This window comes from Ranitomeya imitator, chromosome 1, assembly GCF_032444005.1.
Source record: "Ranitomeya imitator isolate aRanImi1 chromosome 1, aRanImi1.pri, whole genome shotgun sequence".
In the NCBI taxonomy this organism is placed as follows: Eukaryota; Metazoa; Chordata; class Amphibia; order Anura; family Dendrobatidae; genus Ranitomeya; species Ranitomeya imitator.
Window position 1 is genome coordinate 267,495,360 of NC_091282.1, and position 13,214 is coordinate 267,508,573.

General features: G+C 40.6%; 1 protein-coding gene across 4 annotated transcripts in view; it reads left to right on the forward strand.

The window, feature by feature from the left end:
* GLT1D1 (glycosyltransferase 1 domain containing 1) overlaps window positions 1-13,214 on the forward strand; it is a 189,024-nt gene that overhangs the window by 112,256 nt on the left and 63,554 nt on the right. For all 4 annotated transcript variants that reach the window (XM_069756042.1, XM_069756043.1, XM_069756044.1 and 1 more), the window contains 3 exons: window positions 7,810-7,853; window positions 11,179-11,299; window positions 11,668-11,766. In XM_069756042.1, coding sequence (XP_069612143.1) covers window positions 7,810-7,853; window positions 11,179-11,299; window positions 11,668-11,766 — 264 coding nt within the window. The remainder of the gene's footprint in view (window positions 1-7,809; window positions 7,854-11,178; window positions 11,300-11,667; window positions 11,767-13,214) is intronic.

A 13,214-nucleotide genomic window follows, 5' to 3' on the forward strand; every position in this document is an offset into this window, starting at 1 on the left:
TTTTAGGGATTTATCTAGAGACACCCTGAAAAAACGAAAAGACTTTTCATCCATCACACGGGAGCTTCAGAGGGCTCACTTTGCATATTCGTGGTCTCCCTCCTCTACTCTTACGATAAAACTTTTGTCTGGAAATGTTCATGTTGCAAACCCAGTGGAGGGCTTATGCTTTCTGCAGCAACACGGCCTGAAGCCTCCTGGAATCTCCAAGCAACATGACCCGAAATCTCTTAGATCCTACAATGGTCCTGCATGAACTGTAGCTTTGTTCTGCACACATTGACATCTACTTTCACAACACCCCTCACAAGACATAAATGTATTTATTCCCAAAGATTAGCTTTAATACTGAGCCAGATATTTTGCCGCCCACATAGTCGCAGGATCACCATTGGGTGTTTCCGGACATAAGTTACTACATATCATATATCAAGCTAAAATTTACAACAGGCCTTCGTACACTACTACCCACCAATTAGTCATTATGATACTACATATCATACATTAAGCTAAAATCTACAGCAGACCTTCGCACATTACTATCTGCTAGTTAGTCAACATGGTCTTAGATACACACTCAACGCATCTACATAAAACTTTACCTGTGTTAGTTTAATAGCCTATTGTGTTACTCCAACCTAAACTAATATGTTTTAGCGAAACTGTACAGAATACTTGCTATCTTACTATGTTTATATAATTCTACTGTATGATCGCCTGTCTCCCCTGCTGTTAGGGGGTTTGTCTTTTCCCTTTTTCCATACCCCACCCTTTCCCCCCCTCCCATTCCTAGCTAATCCTTTCCGGTTAAAGTTAAAATTTAATAAAATATTTTGAAAACAAATAGATTAATATTACCAGACTACATTTGTCCGGCTACTCCCTCCTGTGATAAGCACCTTACTGTCTACAGACTGTGTGCACTGAGAGCCTGGTGTGGGCGGGGTTAGCTTTCTCAGCTCTGCTTTATTCGATATCGAAAAACTCTGATTGTATCAGAACGGCTGCACCCTGTAATCTAAGTGATGCAGCAGTGGATTCAGCTTCTCTAATGACCTGTGCTTATTGACTTACTTGTCAGGAGCTGATGTGGAGTTCTAAGCAGCTGCCACTACATATCGGCCAGAGCGCTTCACCTTCTGCTGATTGCGGGGGAAGGGGGAGAGTGCCACACCCAGCTGACCTGATATTGCAATATCTTGTGCTTGGAGAACCCCTTTTGAGAAAAAAATCATGGGCACAGGACACACTTTTTTCACACATTTATCAAACAAGTCTTCTATGTTCACTGAACGTCCAAAAGATTCAAAACCAAACACTGCATCTTCCAGGCACAAAGGTAGAACAGCAAATAAACCGTTAATTCAGCAGGCACATATATGTCCGTGCGGGCTTACCCGAACGTATTAGTCTTTTCTCCTGGAGCGAACTTCATACCCAAAAAAGGTACGGCACTTCCAGTCTCTGTATCGCCTTCAGCAGCATCTTGTGCCAAACAGAAGTGGTCAACTTCGTGCCCAGTTGACACTGATCAGGCAGCAGCTTCCACATGTTCCCTTCCGCTCCAACACACGTATTGCTCACCAATATTAGCTGACCTATGCAGTCTCATTCAGCTATAGCCCACATTTTAGCTGGTCACTTGCCAGCAGCACACTCGCACTCTGCTCAACATCCGAGTGACACACGTAGTGAACAAAAGCCTTGGTTCTTAGTCAAGGCAAGTCAGGTGCCTCGAAGACTTACAGTACTAGGACCTGCAGACCTGGCTTTGCTACATGCATGTTATATGAGAAATTTTCTTAATTCACATCTTGAAGTGATGATTTATCCTCAATTCTTGGGTAAATGTAATTAAAACAGATGTGCACATTACTGAAATAGGAGGTGACAGGCTAGTTTCACACTAGCGTTTTGCTGAGCTGCGGAGGGTTGCGGACTTCTCCGTGAAGCCCCGCTCACGGCTGCACCTTCGCCGCTCAGCTCTGCCTACGTCCGCATGCGGCCTGTGTACCTATCTTTATCATTAGATACGCAGGTCATGCGGATGCAACCGCATGTGTCGTTTTGACGATGCGGCGACCCGCATCGAACGCAGCTGTTTAGAATTTCTTTTTTTCTCTGCATCGTCAAAACAACGCATGCGGAGGCATCCGCATACATCCGCTCGACCTGCGTGCCTAATGTTAAAGATAGGTACGCAGGCCATAGGCGGAGCTGAGCGGTGGAGGTGCGGCCGTGGGCGGGGCTTCACGGAGGAAGTCCGCAGCTCAGCAAAACGCTAGTGTGAAACTAGCCGAAGTGCTTTTAAAATTCTATAAGTGAGGAGAATGGAAGATCTAGCATCAGACACAGACTTTCTACTGCATGTTCTCCAACAGTTACAGTTCTCTATAGAACTTTATGAGCACCAACTGTCATCTCCTATTTCCTTAATGGGCATGTCTGGATTCGCTAATGACAGACTTTACTGAGGAGATCAGTCCAGTAAGCAAAATAAGCAGATTTCTCTGATAAGATTTATTACAAAATTTCCTATTTTCACGTCTACTATGATTTATGAAAAATGTAAAACCGTTACTCTTTGGGGATAGCTGGCAACATTGTTTACAAGTCACGGTAATGACACAAATTTACTTCGACAAATGTAACTGTTAAGGCCAATGTCTGAACTTTACATAGCATGCAACAAATATCTGTGTGGAACACCATACAATATTGGAACCATTTTCTGCTCATTTATATATTATGAGAAACATTATTTTTTGTTTTTATTTTCTTTCAGTTGCAAGTTTATAAATGTAAATATAATTTCATGTTGGTTCATTTGCTCGTGCAAGTCTAATTTCACAGCATATGTTTTCATTATACAAAATAAAATATCCAATTTTCTGTTCTACATTTCGTTACACTCTGCTACACAAAAATATTTACAAGTGAAGTGACATGCGAGATGAATGTGAAATGCTAGAATGATTGCCCACAACACCCAACACTAGTGTTCTATGCTTGCTCGATGAATACGGTAACTATTTTGGCGCCTTGTATTGTTTGTTGTTTGTCAATGCCATAGACAAAAGAGATGAAGGTATAATGACTCTGCCCTCAAGGTTGGAAGCTCCTTCCCTTTGTAGACTGATCATTATAAAGTTCTTATCACAGCCTTAGTACTATGGCTCTTTCTTACTATGGTGACGTCACCGCTCTGCTTTCCGGCCGCTGTGCTTACACAGGGCAGAGAAGCAGAGCGCCGAGGGACAGACAGCGGAAGGTAAGTATGAAGTGTTTGTTTTTTTTACTTTTACGCTGGTAACCAGGGTAAACATCGGGTTACTAAGCGCGGCCCTGCGCTTAGTAACCCGATGTTTACCCTGGTTACCAGCGAAGACATCGCTGAATCGGCGTCACACACGCCGATTCAGCGATGTCAGCAGGAAGTCCAGCGACGAAATAAAGTTCTGGCCTTTCTGCAGCGACCAACGACATCACAGCAGGATCCTGATCGCTGCTGCGTGTCAAACTGAACGATATCGCTAGCCAGGACGCTGCAACGTCACGGATCGCTAGCGATATCGTTTAGTGTGTCGGTACCTTAAGGATCTCTATAATGGCACCATTCAGGTAAGCAAATGTTTTGGGGCAGGTGACTCTAAACAAAGTGTCCTCTGGGACAATATGGCCTATTGACAAAAAGAAATCTATTAGATACTGCTGGATGCCTCTTTCTGTCCAAAGTTGGTATAGACTCTGCCTGTTCAGTGTTGAGTCAGAAGGACGAATTCCGCGTTAGTACACCGGTGGTCCAGTGCCTCGAGGTGACAGAGAAGAGGACGAGGGTGGATAAGTGTGTATCGTCTGCACATACCGCGATTTGACGCCATTTTATTGAAGACAAATTCATGCACACCATGATCTTTAGGCGGATCAGGCTTTTCCCATGACATAAACGCACAGTGGTTTTGACTCAACACAAAATGCAATTTCTATGCAGATCACATTTACAAAATTTATTCTGAAAATTTTAGTTGCACTGCTACAACAGCCCCATTTTTTTCAAATTCCAAAATGCTAATAGCTTTTTGAGTCTCCCTTTATAGCATTCTATGATATATAGAATATTGTGTATTATAGCACTATCTATACTCTATATCCATATATATAACATTTGGATATTATTCTTACTAAGCCACATTGAGCGAAGTTCAAAGCAATACAAGATCGGTTGACCCTCTTGTCGTCTATGAAAGAGAATATATTTTTAGGTTTAGTTCTACCTTAGTGTCACTCTGAAGTAGATCAGTGCCTTTCGTGGCTAACCAGCTCAAGAAGCGAAAAAAAGATTTGAAAAAGTAAATCTCTTGTCAAAGGATCTCCTTAGTTAAAAGCGTGTACCGTCCAAATGTCTTCTTTTTCGCTAGTACATAGTAATGAAATCACAATGTAGAATTCACAATCCCAGACACAGAGGAACCTCAGTAATGTTTTTTTTTTTTTCCTCAATCAACCGATTTCATTCTATTAAAATCAAAGCCTGTTGAACTGGGTTAGATATTTTCCAGAAAGGGACTCTAATCTCATTTTTTAGCTTGTAATTCTGTGCGATGTTTGCTCAAGTGGCAAAAAATTAAGAAATGTATATGTTTTATGTTTACGTGTGGGACAGTTTATGATTTTAGGCATTTTGGAATGCATGTACATAAATTAAAGTGAAAGAAATGTTAATTATGAGAGATTGATATATATATATTTTTTTTTTAAGCTACAGAAACCTTAGACCGGTCATTGCCCATGAGCAATCTTTCAGTTGGTCCCCTTCCACACATCTCACCACCGTATCTGCCTGTCATCACCATCGTTTTTCCTTTTCCTGTCTTGCGCCAACCTGGTCTGACAGCACCCCACAACCCTGTCACAGAGAGGTCCTGCAAGCCAGGCATGCCCTGATCTTTTCAACCTTTTACATAAGGAGCTGGTGAGATGCCTACTGCAGCGGGACCTTTGGAACGTTTGTTTTTCTTGCTTGACCGGTGTTTTGAGGCCCCCTTCAGTTGGCATCTCTCCATCTTCTTAGGTAATAGATCATTATGAGTCCTGGAGTGACATGCTGCTGTGACATTTTTTCTTTTGTCCGTTCTTCAGGGCCCTTCTGCAGTCTGTGTGGCTGCTTAGGATAAGATCAGGTGTGAAACTATATCCGATCTTACTACGCTAAAAACCTATTCAACAAGCAATAAAGGTCTTTATTTATGAATATTGGTCTAAGGATACTGCATGTCTGAATAAGATAAAGAAGTTGCATCTCCCACTCACTCCTTCTGTCTTGGATGTATTACCGGCTCCCAATTGGGTCCTTGGCAGTCCAAGGTATAAAAAGCTTATTGGCAATTGGTAAAAAGATAGAGCCAGCTATTAGTATGTAATCCTTTTTCATTTACAGGTGCTTCTCACAAAATTAGAATCATTAAAAATTTAGGAGGTGAGTTAATGAGTTTCACTTTTTGCATTGAAGAACCGAAATAAACTAACTTTTTGATGATATTCTAATTTTGTGTGAAACACCTGTATATTGCTGTATATTGTACACATTCACCACACATTATTATTGATAAAGGCTTGTTCACACCTCTAATCCAGCACTGTACAGGAGCCATATATAACCAAAAATGAATTGTATCTTAGTATAGTCTAAAGTGTGAAAACTGATTATCTAGGTTCAGGCAGTACAACAGAACTGTTACTCGCACATACCAATGATAAGACGGTGTATGGTGCTAAGGTATGATTTTCTTTGTCAGTCTACTCAAAGTAGCATTTAATGATGCAATGCTGCAATGCTGATACTTAATCACTTTGAATTTACATTCACATGCAAGATTGAAAGTGAGAAAGAGAATATTTATTTATATATATATATATATATATATATATATATATATATATATATATATACACAGTTGTGCTCAAATGTTTACATACCCCAGCAGGACTTTTGTCTTCACGGCCTTTTTTTCAGAGAGTATGAATGATGACACCAAAACTTTTTCTCCACTCATGGTTAGTGGTTGGTTGAAGCCATTTATTGTCAAACTACTGTGTTTTCTCTTTTTAAATCATAATGACAATCCAAAATATTCAAATGACCCTGATCAAAAGTTTGCATACCCCATTTCTTAATACTGTGTTTTGCCCTGTTTAACATCAATGACAGCTTGAAGTCTTTTGTGGTAGATGTGGATGAGGTTCTGTATTTTTTCAGATGGTAAAGCTGCCCACTCTTCTTAGCAAAAGCCTCAAGTTCCTGTAAATTCCTGGGCTGTTTAGCATAAACTGCGCGCTTGAGGTCTCACCAGAGTGGCTCAATGATATTGAGGTCAGATGACTGAGATGGCCGCTTCAGAATCTTCACTTTTGTTCTGCTGTAGATAATGACAGGTCAACTTTTACCTTGTGTTTTGGATCGTTGTTGTGTTGGAACGTCCAAGTACGTTGCATGCACACCTTCCGGGCTGATGAGTGCAAATTTGCGTCCAGTATTTGCTGATAACGTGCTGCATTCATCCTTCCTTCAACTTTGACCAAGTTTCCTCTGCCTTTGTAGCTCACACATCCCCAAAACATCAGCGAGCCACCTCCGTGCTTTACAGTAGGAATGGTGTTCCTTTCATCATAGGCCTTGTTGATCTCTTGCCAAATGTAACGTTTATGGTTGTGGCCAAAAAGTTTGATTTTGGTCTCATCACTCCAAATTACCTTGTTCCAGAAGTTTTGAGGCTTGTCTCTGTGCTTTTTTGCATATTGTAAGCGAGATACTTTGTTGCATTTGCGCAGTAATCGCTTTCTTCTGGCAACTCGACCATACAGCCCATTTTTCTTCAAGTGCCTCCTTATTGTGCTTCTTGAAACAGCCACACCGCTAGTTTTCAGAGTCCTTTATTTCAGCTGATGTTGTTTGTGGGTTTTTCTTTGCATCTGAACAAGTTTCCTTGCAGTTGTGGACAACAGTTTTGTTGGTCTACCTGACCGTGGTTTTGTTTTTAGAGCGCCTGATTTTCCATTTGTTCATCACTGTTTGAATCCTGCTGACTGGCATTATCAATTCCTTGGATATCTTTTTGTATCCCTTTCCTGTTTTATACAGTTCAACTTTTATGGTAGATCCATTGACAATTCTTTTGCTTTCCCCATGACTCACAATCCAGAAATGTCAGTGTTTTGATGAAAGATTAAAGAGTCTGTCTTGATCCCAGAAACTCACTCAGCTTTTATGCACACACACTGATTACAATCAAACAGGTCACGTGTGAGGATGTTGCCTTTAGTAGCCATTCAAACCCATTTGTGTCAACTTCTGTGTGTGTTATCAGGCCAAAATCACCAGGGTATGTGAACTTCTGATCAGGGTCATTTGAATGTTTTGTGTTGTTATTATGATTTAAAAAGAGAAAACATAGTAGTTTGACAATAAATGGCTTCACCCAACTACTAAAAGCGAGTGGAGAAAAAGTTTTGGTGTTATCATTCATATTCTCTAAAAAAAGGACAAGAAAGCAAAAATTCTGCCGGGGTATGTAAACTTTTGAGCACAACTGTAACTATGCAGCTTAGAATGCAAAAAAAATCTACCTTAAAAACTGTTATCTGTGTGATCCTACTCATCTTGGGGATGTAAGAGATTGCAGCAGAAACGTCAGTGACTATCCTATGCATGTGAATGGAGCACATAAGTACGGTATTTATATTTTGCAGGCATTATATATTTTTTTATATTTCTATTTTGCCCTAGCATTTTTTTTATATTTTTCCTTACAGGTAGACCCTTTATTTACAAATGAGGTCAAAGCCAAGCTTCAGAAGTAAGTATTTTAATGGAGATGTCTCAATTTCCCTTATTGGCCACTACAGTACTGTAATTATTTTAATTTTCTTATAAATACCATACTTTGTATGGTTTTCTACTCTTTAACTATTTTCAGTATATTTTTCAAAAGTAGCTAAGATGACTCATATGGTGAATGTAATAAAGCCTGATATTTAGTATTTGGAACGTGAAGCAGTAGGTTTTTTTTTTTTTTTTTTTTTTTTTACGTTAAACTGCCACTATTTAGGTTTCATGATAGCTTTTTAGTTTTCCGAAAATGTAAAAGTAGGTGACACAATTCAGTTTAAAAGCATTCTGTAAAATGCAGAAAATGAACAAAAAAACATAAAGAAATTGATATAAGCCTTTTTTTCCCAAAGAAGTAATCCATAATGAAACCTTCCAGGTAAACTGAGAAAATGTTTCTGAAATGTTCATAGGTTGGTTTTGTGGCTCTTAGTGGGAGGGCTAGATCTTTAAGAACAGCATTATCATCCCCTACCACCTGATACAGCCATGCTGACATGCTGCTATACTAATACTACTAGATTTATGTATGCCTTCAATTGCTATTAATGATGACATGTTTTTTCTTTACAGTTTTTCTTTTCCTGGATAATTAGTTGTTTAATGTAAATTATTTTGCAGGAGTCAGAGGTGGAGCTAGTGGGCATAAGAGTAATGGTGGCCATGCCCTAAACCTGTCCAGTCCTACTTACCTGGCATTTCTAAAGACAAGACACATCATACCCAGTTCTTCTGTAATCCTATACATATGCCATTTTCTTCTAATATTGTTGCATACACGTCAAGGTTGGGTCTACTTGACCCAGTCATTAATGTTGTCACAATCCATGGGTTTACCTCTTCTATTTCGTTTCAGAAGAAAGGTCATTGGAAAATCTTTATTCTTTCTCCTACTTTTTTTCCAAAAATTCTCTTATGACAATTGGCTTACTTCGTCCCATGCCTGGCGTCTTTCTTATTTTAGCCGTTTCACTTCTCCATCACAGAATTCGCAGTGCTCTACCATAGCTACATATAGGTTTTCTTACATATACACTGAATGCACCAGAAGTTGCCAGATTGTGGCAAGATTTTGGCCAGGCTGCAGATGACTTATCCTGTCCCCATCAAACTACTGTAACATGCAGGCCACTACCTATCCCCTCTGTTTCCACTTTGGGCAGAATCACATCTTTGTTGTGCAGGGCAGCAACAGGTCTTTCCTGTGTAATTCCTTGGACTTTTAGTACTGTTCAATTAGGGCGCTATGTGGTTAATTCCTGGCTCTTTGTGAGCAGGGCAGTCTTCTATTTAAGTACCAAAACCTCTGATTCCAACTACCAGTTCAAAGTTATATATTTTCTTGTCCAATCCCTAAGCTATCTGCTCCTGCTTTGCTTCTTATATTCCTCTTGTCTGACCACAGCCCATTTCTTGACCATTATTTTTCCTTCCAATTTTGTACTTTTACTGTCCTACTGTTTCTGAACTGGCTACCTGACCATTCCTGCAAGCCTGGACCATTGGCTAGGAGCTGTCACCTTAACTAATAGGTTAAGATCAGGGCAACCCCTCAGAACTGGTAAAATAAGTGGCTTTGTGCTAAGTGTAGAGCTACTGGGTTAGTGGGTTCTCTCATCCGCCTGCCTGGCTGTCTTTAGAAAGACTGCATGGATCAGGGCTCATACCACTGAATGCTTGCTCTCTCCTTGTGGGCAGAACACTACTCAGACAACACAAGGTGAGGGTAAAACAGTGTGGCAATAATTTAATGAACCACCAACACACAATAGCATATAGAACAGTCACCTCAAATACCCAAGATGGTGCAAAATACAGAGTCTCACTTTTCTGCTGACTCACCAGGATTAGAGTTGTTTCAAGGGCCGAGTACACCCAACAGTGGCTCCCCTCTTTTGGCGGGCCCCACACTGAGGAGGTAACGGCAAGGAAGCTGACAGTCCATTGATATGAGGCCAGGTGACTTGATTGTCCCACCCTGGATTCTCTAAATGTCTTCGAGGGTTCAGTGATGGTCAAAGAAGCAGCTCTGTATTTCTTCAGTTGGAGCCATGATGCCATGGCTATTGTTGTGTAGTCTCTCTGAACACAGGCAGATCCTCCTTTTTTATAGGTCACAACTTTTCATTTAGGCATTCCACCACAGGTTTGAGGGAAGGTGAAAGGAGGCCATCCCTCACTGTTGGAGTGTTCAAACAACATGCATAGATTGTCCTTCATATTGCAAAGCACCAATGGTTCAACATATTAACAAACATTCAAACATTGTGCCTTTGTTTTCCAAAGATAGTAGAACAATACTCGGACTGCAATACAAGTACAGATACAATAGCTAATCAGCAGCCAGTCAACAAATGGCAGCTATTGAACATTAATTCCATGACAATAATGGTACCGTCACACTCAGCGACGCTGCAGCGATATAGACAACGAGCCGATCGCTGATAGTCGCTGTTTAGGTCGCTGTAGAGACGTCAAACACAGTAACTCCAGAACGATGCAGGAGCGATCCAGTGACGTAACGGCAACTCACTTATCGTTCTCGCTGGTTGTTAGCTCCATGTAAAACATTGCTGGCATCATTGCTTTTGCTGTCAAACATGACGATACACGCCGACCTGATGACCAAATAAAGTTCTGGACTTCTAGCTCCAACCTGCGATGACACGGCGGGATCCAGATCGCTGCTGTGTGTCAAACACAACGAGATCGCTATCCAGGACGCTGCAACATCACGGATCGTTGTCGTTCTCGTTGTAAAGTTGCTGAGTGTAACGGTACCTTAAGGGTCACAGTCATTCTCACGTGAACTCTAGCTCATGTCCCCGGGCCTACTGAAATAATAATTCAGATTAAATGCGATGTCATCACACTGTTTGCTCATGGTAACCATTTTTAGCACTTCCAGGTGACCAGAGATGGTCAGTCACATTTTAGCCAAACTGGGTGAGTATAGGACATGGCCACTACAATACTTTAACTCACCCCCTTGACTCTTGTATATTGATTTCCATATGATACATGCATTGATTTTTATTTTTTGTTCTTTAAAATACTGAGCCTCTTACACATAAGGACATCTTTTGAAATCTAAAATTCTAAAGGGCAACCTAGTAGTGGCGGATAAGCACAAAAAACTGACCAGGTTCCATCAATTCCTCATTTTATTGAAATACTTACACAGTAGTAATAAGTCTGCTACTGACAGAACCATTCTATAGTGTCAGGTGCACAAATACGTGTACGGGGTTGTAGAATACGTGGATAATACATTGTAATATTAACGTTCACAGTATTGATGGAGTTTACCTCATTGAAGAAATCCCACAGGCAGACTTACAAGCTCTGATAAAGAGAAGCTTTGCCGTGGTGAACAGCTCATTGTCTGAGGGGATGTCAGCAGCCATACTTGAGGTAACCACTTTTTATCTTCAGTTTGCACTCACATCAAGGTATGGACAGATATTATTACTACTTTGTAGTTCATGCTTTTTTGCGTAAATTGTAGGTCATGATGGATTTCACCGATAAGTAATGAAAATGTCCCGAAAGCATCATATACTGTATGTTTATGGTCTGCTGTAGTCTCTGTCCCTTAAATGTACACGATTTACTCCTGAGGTCTTCAGGTCCAGGTCAACCATCTATGTACAGTATGTGTATAACCTAATTTTTTTCCTGTGCAATTATTTGGCATTAAGTCTTCCTGTATTATAAGCAAGCACGAGCAATACAATGTATACTCTACGTTCCCTAATTCTTGTATTCTTCTGGCTTCACAGGCTATGGACTTGGAAGTCCCCGTGCTGGCGAGGGATATACCAGGCAATGCTGCAATAATGCGTCACGGAGACACTGGCTTTCTCTTTTCAAACCCCAAGGTAATTTTTCACTGTTGAAAAAAATCAGAACTAATATATTTCCCTAGCCCTTCCTGATACATATTTTGCCAGAAATGTGCGATATATTTTAGGCAATTCTCACATTGGAAACATTATATTTACTTAAAAATTGACCGTTCCTGAAGGACTAATGTCATTTTTCATCTGTGTGCTTTAGTTTTTACCTTCTCTTCTTTAAAAATTCCATATTTTTTTTTTTATATTTTTCAGTCTAAATAGCTATAGCTTCTTTTTTAAGGTGTGAAGTCTTCATTAATACCATTTTGGGGCACATACAACATTTTGATAACTTTTGAATTGTATTTTTTTTTTAATGAAGGTATGGTGATGTTTAATTTTTTTTATTTTTTGTTAGGCTAGGTTCATATTGCGTTAGTGCAATCCGTTTAGCGCCTAGCGCTAGCAGATTGCGCTGACGCAATGTTGTTTTATGGGGTCGCGTTAAACGTCCCCGCTCTCGCAGATCTCCGATCTGCGAGAGCGGGGAACGGACCTCGGGCACGCCGCGGACGCTGCAAGCAGCGTCCGCGGCGCGCCACAAAACACCGGCACATCGCCAGCGCGTGCCGAAAATGGCACGCGCTAGTGATGCGCGTCCCCATTGCTGTTAATGGGCGCGCTAACGGACGCGTTGCACGGCGTTAATTTCACCGTGCAACGCTGTCCGTTAGCGCGGTCACATTAACGCAATATGAACCAAGCCTTACTGTGTTTACTGATCAGGTTAATTATATTAATATTTGAATAGGTAGACTGTAAGCCCACAGGGGCAGGACCATCTTTTTTTTTTTTTTTTGTGTAGCAGTCTGTAATTGTTGGTTTGTTCAATGTAATTTTATATTTGTATTTTTTTATGTAACCCCCTTCTCATATACAGCACCATAGAATCAATTGTGCTGTAAAAATAATAATAATAATAATATTTTGAGAAGACTTTTTTTTAAACATGAAGATAGCAGATAGATTTTTTATTTTTAATATTTTTTTTTTATTTCAATTTGCTAGTCCTTTTAGAGGACTTGAACCTGCAATAGTCCAATCACTTATAGTACATACTGTAATAGCGCAGCATTACAGTGTATGGTTTTAAATTTCGATCTCCTTTGAAGCTCAGCATATATCTGAGCTTCAGAAGAGTACCAAGATGGCAGCGTTGGGATTCTTCAGCAGGCCACTGGATTCTGAAGTGACCCATCAGCGCCTCACAATCACGAAAGGGGGCACTAATGGAAGCCTACACGTACTTGCACCCGCAGTGACGTCATTTAAATAGAACTAAACTCTGGTCGCGGCTGTTAGAGACAGATGCTAGCTATTTATTACAGCCAGTGTCGGCTACATGTGGAGGGATCTCCGCTTCTTGGCTCCATACACAAGTGGTCACCCTTAACATGGATATACAGTTACGCTCATTTGCGCAGAGGGGT